We start from the raw sequence: 10,038 nt of genomic DNA, 5'->3' as shown, positions 1-10,038 counted from the left end.
TGTGCGAGAGAGAGAGAGAGAGAGAGAGAGAGAGAGAGAGAGAGAGAGAGAGTAAAGGAGGCAAAGGATTAAGATGGAGAGAGAACGAGAGAATAAGTGGACTCACCATCACCCTGTGTAAATGTCTTCTCTCTCCAGGACCGTAGATACCAGAAGGGCGCAGGACACATGTGTGTAGAAGACCACCACCTACAGCAACAACACCTCATTATTACATAAGCAATTTGTTCAAGATCTATTTTTATATTCATAAATAAATTAATTGATGGGTAAATATAATCTAAACAAGATTTTTATTCTTTGAATCAACTCAAATAAGCATGCTTAATTGTTTTAAATGTGCACTTGTAGTTTACTTCAGATCTTAAACATTTGTTTAAAAAAAAATGTACTTGAAGATATATATATACTTGAAGATCACAACAGAACATCACAACAGAAGTCTATAAATAGACAATCACAATTATGGAATTACATATAAAAAGGTGCTTAAGTCCCAAAAAGCACTCTAGAGTTCAAGTAATTGCATTTAATATAAATTTAAAATAAAATAATTAAAATTGTCTCTTTATTATCTCACTTGTTTCTTACAAGATGAAAGAGAGAAAATGTTTCCAGCTTCTCAGAGGTTCTAAAGTTTCAGAAGAGATTTTAACAATGTCTGAAAAGATTCTGTCTCAAACTGTCATCAAAAGATTCTAATGTGAAAATTAATTTCTCATCATATTCTTCAAGATGCAAAATAAAAGTTGCAGATGATAGCCTCATGGGCAGATAGCGCGGTTGTGCTTCGAACGACTCGGGTTTGGGTCCCGGCTCGTGGTTCTGTCTCTCTACCACTTTGCTTCCTGTCCTCTCTCTAGCTGCACTGTCTGAATGAAGACAAAAAAGATGTTTTCCTCTAGTATCCTCTGCTACAGTATTCTCATGATACTCCAAGCTACTTGGGGAAACCATAGCACACAGTGTTACCAGGCAGGGTTATCACACTGGACGATACAGGTTTTATTTTTTTGGTTTAACATGATATCATGATATCAAATAACTCTAATACTGATCTCGACAAGTAAACCAGAAAAAAAAGGATAAAATGTACATTTAATTATATAATTTCACATTGCTTAAATTACCAATGCTCCTGATTCCTATAAAAAAAAGTTGTTTCTCACTTATGTTCTGCAAGGAGGTGTGTGATTATTAGCACAGAATCCAAACACACAGAATAAGCTTCAGACACGCCAGCTTCAAATAAACTCAGTGCTTGGCTTTATTATTAAGCCTAGGTCTAAATTTAACAGTGTCAGCGGGTCTGGTTGGCTTGGGTTGCTGGCTGTGGTCATTACCATAGCAGCCGTTACCTCAGTACCTCATGAGCAGTGGACACACACACACACACACAAACGATATGAGCAGGGTACATAATACCACTTGCGCTTATTGCTATTGTGCGCAATAACAGGATCGACTTCAGAGACCAACAAGTTTCCATTTCCGTACCTTTTGTTGATCTTCCATTGGCAGCGAGCACCATGTGTTCAGCGATAGCTTTAGTTCTGGAGTAATGGTCTATGTGCTTGAAGAGAGAAAAAAAAAAATTAAACAAATGACAACACCTGATAACTTTTTGCAAACTATACAATTACTTAGTTATGGGATATCAGTTCTCAAATTAAGTATAAGATATCAATTCAAATAAATAAAAATGCTCAACCTATGAATTGTCCACTGTCTTCTGTCCAATTAATTTTATAAATGTATATATATATATATATATATATATTCTCAACCTCAATATATTATAAACCACAATATATTATAAAAAACCTAACAATATGGTCAATTTTGTGTCCAGACATGGCGAAATAAATAAATAAATACAAAATAAATAAATAAATAAAAAAAATTTTTTTTTAAATTAAATTAAATTAAATTAAAAAATAAAATAAAATAAAATAAAATAAAATAAAATAAAGATAAGATAAGATAAGATAAGATAAAATATGGTATGGTATGGTAATGTACAACACAAACTCCATAGAAAAAGTTCTTATAATTTTACATCAACCTTTTAAAGAGGGGACTTTATACAGGACATATTTTTGCTGACTGATAAATAAATAAATAAATAAATACATACGTACATATTAAACCCTTTTTTCCTGCTGTTGCTGAAAGTCAATCTCAGTCAAAAATGAGCACCAGTGAAATCTGAGTGTGTAAGCTGTACTGTTGTATGATTTATCAGATGTTATGTATTCATGTATGAAGTTTGGGCAGACAAAAGCAGGTGACTTGTGTAGCACTTCGGGCTTCATCACTCGAGTGAGGTGTCAGGTGGACTAATTCGATTCCATTAACCTTCCTTAACTTCAGGCTGTTCTTCAGGACAGTGAAGCGGAGCACACAGGAGCACAGCTTGAGTTCACTCCAACACGACACACTTATCCCTAGTGAAAGTCATCCACATCTGATGCCTATGATCACAATGCTCACTAATGGAACAGATCGGTTTGTGGTGATTAAAAATTGGGTAAGGGTAAAGGAAGATTAGATTTTCACATTTTCTTAAAGTGCTTGTCCATGCAACCCTAGATAAGAGTCAGATGCAATTGGGATTTTTGGTTACACTTTATTTCGATAGTCCACTTTAGACACTTAAACTGGCTGAATGCAGAATAAATCCTAACACACTCAGTGTCCATCTCACCATGTCCAGCGGCACGCAGGGAACTGAGTCTTCCTCTCCATCCTCGATGGGCCGGCCAGCGAACGCCACATTGACTGTGCTGGTGTAGATGAGTTTAGAGATGCCTCGCTCCGTACAGACTACAACACACCAACCAAACACTCAGCACACACTAATATTGAGGAAAATTCAACTTCTTATTCTTCTTCTTAACTTTGTGATTTTCTTTGCTGTGTCCGCTTTCTTAGTTATTGCACTGATCTTGTTGCAATGCATTCTAAGATTGTCCTCTTTACAAAAGATACACATGTCGTCACCATTGAATTTGGTCGAAAGTGAAAATCTCATAATCTGCCGGCACCTGTATGAGACAGCTCTCTATATTTGCCTATATATCTGCCTAAATCGAATTGCTCTTGGGACTACTGAATGGGAAATATGATAAATACCATTAGACGCTAAACTCATTATTTGAATAACAGGCCTAATGGTTGCAGGATCAGTGAATCTAATGGTGGCAGCTCACCGTTTATGACATTATTCGTGCCGCCAACATTGACTGACTCAATCTGCTTTCTCCTCAGCTGTAGAAGAAGAAAACATATGGCCAGCATATTTCACTTCAGCACATTATGACAGTAGTACACTCCTTCACAGTCAAAATTATAACAAAGTGAAAATAACATTAATGCTATCTTAAAAAATTTAACTTTTCTGTTTTGACATTTATCACGTCATGGAATGTATATATGATTATCATTCATTGTGTGGATCTTAACACGTTAAGCCCCGTTCACACCAAGAACGATAACTATAAAGATAACGATATTATCTCAAGCGCGTCTGCTGCTTTAAATTCTTGAGCTCGTTAGAGCAGGATGGATTCTGATTGGCTGTCAGTGCTTTATCGTTCATCAGCTGGAAAGTAATCACAACGATATCGTTCCTCTTTATCGTTGTCGTTATAGTTGTGGTGTGTGAACTATGCTATTCTTTAATATTGAGAACGATTTTTAAAACTATATCTTTATAGTTATCATGCTTGGTGTGAACGGGGGCCTGTACCATGATGGTAGATAAACAAATTCAGAGTTACAGGATTAGTTTCAAGTTGACAAAACCAAACCACTCCAATCCGGCTTTGTTGGTACCATGATGCTGATCATCAACTTTCTTTATCAACTCAGGCTTTGATCCTGAGTTTGTGGAGCGCCTGCACATGAATGCGTGACATCACTGGCGAACAGCCAATCACAAGCCTTGGTTAAAGGTTAAAGGTTTCGCTAAAGGTTAAGAGATTGAAGAATATGATGAATTTAAATGCATTTACAATGAAAAAAGTACTTGTTCATGAAAGAGGACAAATAAAAGAAATGATCTTGCTCAGTCACAAGTGAAACTTGTTAAGTTAGTTTATATAGTTGGAAATATACAGCATATTTTTAAAAAGTCATTTTTAAAAAGCGTTATCTATTGATTCTACAGCTTATTTATATTACATAGGATCTGTATATATTAACATTCATTTAAAATAAATGATTTATAATAACTGTTAAACTAAAATTGCTTGTGTGTAATGGATTAATAATAATATAAATCATATAAAATAACTCTAAGTAATTATCATTAATGCCAGACAATTTTTTTTTAGCACTAGTGACCTTTAATTTGGAGCAAGAGAAACTGGGGGAGTGACTTTTTTGTGTCAGACATGTGTCACTTCTCACATCTGGTTATCTATTGATTCTACAGCTTATTTATGTTACATACGATCTGTATATATTAACATTCATTTAAAATAAATGATTTATAATAACTGTTAAACTAAAATAGCTTGTGTGTAATGGATTAATAATAATATAAATCATATAAAATAACTCTAAGTAATTATCATTAATGCCAGACAATTTTTTTTTAGCACTAGTGACCTTTAATTTGGAGCAAGAGAAACTGGGGGAGTGACTTTTTTGTGTCAGACATGTGTCACTTCTCACATCTGATTGGTCCAATTTCAGTTTGAGCTCTCTAACTCAGAACGTAACCTGCCCCGGAGCAGGTTAGCCATGGAGTGTAAGTTACCATCCATGGCAATGAACACCGCTAAAAGCCAAGCCACTTTCATGGTACCTAAAACCCAGGATTGGTGCAAACTAAACTGAAACTTACCTGGCTAGCCAGCTAAATCCGGCTTCATGGTACAGGCCCCGGGTCTTTAGTGACCATAACATACATAACATCTTAACATCAAAAGAAAAAAAGTCAAGAAAAAATAGCAGTTCTAACACAAATATATAATTAATAGAAAATATGATTTTTATAAAGTACTTATTTTACCGATTTTGACAGTATTTCTAAATGTATTATATTGGGGAAGTTAAAATATGAGTACGAGACAAGTCCTAAATAAAGATATTATTAAACACATAAGTACACTTAACTTTGAAGCTAGTATTATCCATCCTGTAGCCTACAAGATATAATAAAAGAATGATTTGAAAGCATTTTAAGCTAATTGAACTTTAAAAGCTAATTGAAGTTTCACCCATAAGACTGCCAATATGAGTTCTTATGAACTTAAGTAATTTAGCAAGCAATTTTAATGATGTGATATGGCCTGTTTTATGCACACTAAAATGCTCTACATGTATATACTAACATACTGACCTGTTCAGGTCCGGACATCCCATAGGAAGCAGTGTGATAAATAACATCCACTCCTGCACAGATCTTATACAGGGCATCATAATCCCGGATATCAATCTTGAAGTAAAACACACACAGATGTACTGAATCATAACAATGCCCATTCAAACAGCTATGTAAAAATATATATTCTCAATATAAAATTATTCATTATGATATATATATTTCTTCCAATTTTCTTCTGAATTTTTATAAAACTGGGAATAAATATTCAGATTATACTTGACTGGGGTTTATTAATTAAAGCTTTATTAATTAGCTTAGATTTGGCCTAGATAGAACCACAACAATTTGCCTAAATCATTACTTTTTGATTACTTTTAGACAATGTTTCTAGATTGACGGATGATATATCAGCAAACTCTTTTCATTAATCCACTGGTTCTCAACTGGTTTTGCTTCAGGACACATATTTTACATTGGACATGGTATTAAAAGCATTAGTTACAAAAAAAAAAAAGTTGCAAAAATGCCCATCAAATCCAACATGAAAGTTATTCATATTACTATGATTAAAAAAAATCCGAAAAACATATTAATGGGACATAGACTGGATACAAAAATTGACAATTTTAGTTTCTAAATGTAATCAAATGTAATTAATAGGGATGGGCGTATCGATCCTGATGCGAGTATCGTAAGTATCGATACTCAAATAAAAAATATCGATACTAAGGTTTACCAGTTTTACCAGTGATTTGCATTGTGCATTGATATGCATTGAATTGGACAAATAAGCTATGTTAGCGAATAATTGTGCAGGACAGAACTTTACCTGCTGATCTGAACACATGCAAATATTGCAAGACAGAACCAATCAATCACAGAGCGTTCACTCACTTCTGACAGTGCATTCAAACAGGGCTGCGCTTCCCAAAAGTGTCATAAGAATCCATTGATGCTTTTGAGAACGGCAGCCCAGAGCAATGCTTATCAGAGGACAGAAAAAACATATATGTTTGAGTTATTTCACAATAAACTAATTGAAATTGTAGCACATTACACATTTAGTTAAATTGAATGTTAAAAGTTCATATTGAGCATGTTATAATCTGTAATGTTAATATAAATCATACACTCTAAAAAAATGCTGGGTTAAAAAGGGACAAACCCAGCTATTGGGTTGTTTTGACCCAGCGGTTGGGTTCAAAACAACCCAACTGCTGGGTCAAAACAACCCAACAGCTGGGTCAAAACAACCCAACAGCTGGGTTTGTCCCTTTTTAACCCAGCGCTGGGTTATATTTAACCCAGCATTTTTTTAGAGTGTACACTGTCAGAATAAAAAGGGTGCATTTTATGCGTGCAACAGCCTGTCACTGGCAGTCCCTTATGAAAATGAACCACGGTTTTACTAAAGTGACCGTACTTCAGCTATTTGTAGATTTCCATGGTTACCACTACAGTAAACATATTTTAACCATGTGTGAACAAAAATATAACCTAATAAGTTGCAATTAAAGCGTATTGAACATTAAAATGCATTTAAAATATAAAGTTAAGTGGATTTCATTACCCATTTTACTAGTTTAATAATTTAATAAATTTCATAATTTAAAAGTTCAGTTTAGAAGTATCGTATCGGTATCAATATATACTGATATCGATACCAACAATACTGGCCTTTGTATTGGTATCGTATCAAAAACCAAATAAGTGGTCCCTAGTAATTAATTCAAGCTATTCCAGTATTCAAAGTTTCACTGGTTGGCAGAAATAATCTCTTGTCAGTGTACTTTTTGCATAGCAAGTAATTTTTTATCAAGTAATACCATGTTGTTTGATTGGACGCACAATCATATTTTCTCCTTTTTTATTTTGCTATCCTAACCATGAACAATGATATTGTTAGTTGCATTGAGCATTGTTTTCCCCCTGCTGTAAGAACAGACCTGGCACACATTTTTGGGGCCACAACCCACCAGTTAAGAACCACTGATCCAACCATGTGATCCTCATACACCATAACCCATAAAAACAAAAGAAGTTGAGCTAAACCTGCAGAAACCTGGTTTAAGACTATTAACAATTTTAAAACAATTTAAAAACTTGTGCTGAAACTCGAGGCCGCTGTGCTGCCTCACCTTGCTTCCTCTGCACCTGGCACCCATCTGCTTCTGTTACAGTCCGCTGCCCAACCGCCCCTCAACCCTATATTACCAATGCTGTCCTCTCCGGTTTCACTTTACCTGCTGGAAGACGGCTCCATCAGGGATATCCCAAGGCGGCTTGTGGAGGTCCAGCAGAAAGACTGTGGCCCCTTGGCCTGCCAGAGCGTGGCCCAGTCTGAATCCGAAGTATCCGGCCCCTCCGGTGACCAGCACCCTGCCGGCCCCATGCCGTCCCTGCTCGGAGCCCTCCAGCCTGGTGGCCACCACACAGTCGGGACTGTTGCACAAGGCCCCCACCGCCCCGTTGGCTCTGTGTCGGATCGGGGCCCCTGCGGCGCTGCGGGTGTGGGTCTGCCGGTGGCAGTCTAGCAGACATGCACAGGGCAGCTGCTCCACCTGACACAAGGACCCGTTCTCCTTCATAATGCACACGTGGCTTCAGATACCTCCACTGCGTCCAGTCTGGGGACGATCAGAGACAGTGAGAGTCTAATGAATGGGCGGCCCCTGTGAAACAGATCTGCCTATGAGCGAGTGAATGGATGCATAATTCACCTCTCCATGTAAAGAGGCTGATGCCAAACTTTTCCTTACACGCTGGGCACTAACCGTTACCAAAAACTGCTCATTGAGTTTTGAGACATGGGACAACACACGTCCCGCAACTAGGCAACATTTCCAATTCCACAGAAATGATCACTAGAGTGATTTGACCGCCCTAAAATGGCATAAAACCACCTGTCCTCAGACTATAACTCAATCATAATACATTAAATATATATATATATATATATCTAATAGGAATAGTTCACCCTAAAATGAAACTTTTGTTATCATTTACTCAAACCTGTATCTTTCAACTGCTTTTGTCCATTTAATACAAATCAGTGGAGCCCAAAAAAACACTGGACTCCATGAGTTTTCTTTACATGGCCAAATAAACAAATACATTTTTCAGAAATTTCTTCTTTTGTGTTCCACAGAGGAAAGTCATACATATGAGAGATCAAGAAAAACTGTAATTAATTAAAAAAAAAATGTTTTAAAATATACTATTTAGCTCTTTCATAAGGTTTCACATCTGCTATGAAAACATTTATAAATCAAGGGATATGGTCAGCCTTTATCCTGATGATTCTTTTTCCTTATTCCACATGTAAATTGGTAAATGTGCTCATATTTTTGTCAAAGTTATGACACTAAAGAGCCAGCTCCTTCAATTTTAGATAATTTTAAGTATAAGAAAATATGTAAATATAAAGAAAACTCACCAACATTTCAATTTTTTTTTTTTAAGTTATTGGAAAACAGTAATTGGGAACATTTTCACAATTTCTAGCACACACTGATCCAATCAAATCCAATAACAATTTAGTGTTTGTTGGTGTGACATATTTTTATGGTTCAAACACAAGACCAAAAAAAAAAATGATGAATGACAGAAATAAATGCCTCTGTACTTTATCTAAACTTTCCAGTAGCAAGACAAGAATTATGATAAAACAAAAAATCTAATAGAATTCCAGCTTAACCTTGATAGGACCTTTAAGGTTACATTGCAAATTATGATTCAACATAATTTGAAACCGTTACCAAATTTTAAAAATTCCTATGCATGTATTTATGAACAAAACATTGCAAATCGAAAGACATCACAGAAAAAAAAAATCATATTAGTGTCAGTATACTGTAGACCACACAGTATACCAAAACATTTTCATTTCTATAAGTTATAGTTACATACAACACAGACTTACAGGTTACTATAATTAATTACTATATTGATAACAAGAACGAGTATTTACAAGCAGAAATAATTACACACCAAATGCATTTAGTTAATTAAAATTACTCCGTAATTAGTAAGTACTTGGAAACATGAACTCTGCAAAATAAAGTGTGACCCAGAATGGAAATGATAGCCTACACATTTCTCAAATACTGATATATCAATAATAAAATAATTAATTTAAGTGCTCTAAAATGATACACCTTTCATTATAAGTGAAGACGAAAAAGAACTGAAATGAAATAAATGTGAACTGTAATTGATATTATTCAAATAGCCAGAATGTCATTAAATTTGCATGTCCCAGCTTTCTCTGCACCTGCACCCTGTGCTTATTTCATAACTGATCAACTTTAAAACAGAAGCAAACGGGTTTGTTTTTACCTGTCAGTCAGCGGTCATATGTGTGCTGTGTCCGTCAGTGTCTCTGACGATGTTCTGCATCTGTCAGTCACCTGCGCGCGCTACAGTAAAACACCCGCACAGCAGCCAATCAGCACCAGCGCTGGCCAATCGCTTCAGCAGCTCTTCCTTTCAATGATTCCGTCATTCATTTTTAAATCTAACAATATTCAATAAAAAGAAGAGGAAGAAAAAGAAGAACAAGAAGCACAAAATACATAATAATACCTTATCCGTCTGCAAAAAATAATAAAAAAAATAATAAAAAATAGGCTACCTCTATGGACATTAAAGGGGTCATTTGATGCTTTTTTTAAATATCATTATTTTGTGTATTTGGTGTAACA

General features: G+C 35.4%; 1 protein-coding gene across 1 annotated transcript in view; it reads right to left on the bottom strand.

Moving 5' to 3' along the window:
- The window catches only part of LOC107654653 (putative short-chain dehydrogenase/reductase family 42E member 2), a 15,855-nt gene extending 6,031 nt beyond the window's left edge, over positions 1–9,824 (bottom strand). Inside the window, exons 1-7 of the mRNA XM_016441834.1 lie at positions 9,674–9,824; positions 7,579–7,962; positions 5,351–5,446; positions 3,213–3,270; positions 2,708–2,826; positions 1,498–1,573; positions 107–189 (exon numbers count right to left, since the gene is read on the bottom strand). Coding sequence (XP_016297320.1) covers positions 107–189; positions 1,498–1,573; positions 2,708–2,826; positions 3,213–3,270; positions 5,351–5,446; positions 7,579–7,923 — 777 coding nt within the window. The 5' untranslated portion in view covers positions 7,924–7,962; positions 9,674–9,824. The remainder of the gene's footprint in view (positions 1–106; positions 190–1,497; positions 1,574–2,707; positions 2,827–3,212; positions 3,271–5,350; positions 5,447–7,578; positions 7,963–9,673) is intronic.
- Between the last annotated feature and the right edge of the window lie 214 nt (positions 9,825–10,038).

This window comes from Sinocyclocheilus anshuiensis, unplaced genomic scaffold, assembly GCF_001515605.1.
Source record: "Sinocyclocheilus anshuiensis isolate Anshui unplaced genomic scaffold, SAMN03320099.WGS_v1.1 scaffold996, whole genome shotgun sequence".
Classification (NCBI taxonomy): Eukaryota; Metazoa; Chordata; class Actinopteri; order Cypriniformes; family Cyprinidae; genus Sinocyclocheilus; species Sinocyclocheilus anshuiensis.
This window is presented reverse-complemented; position numbering and strand designations above follow the sequence as displayed.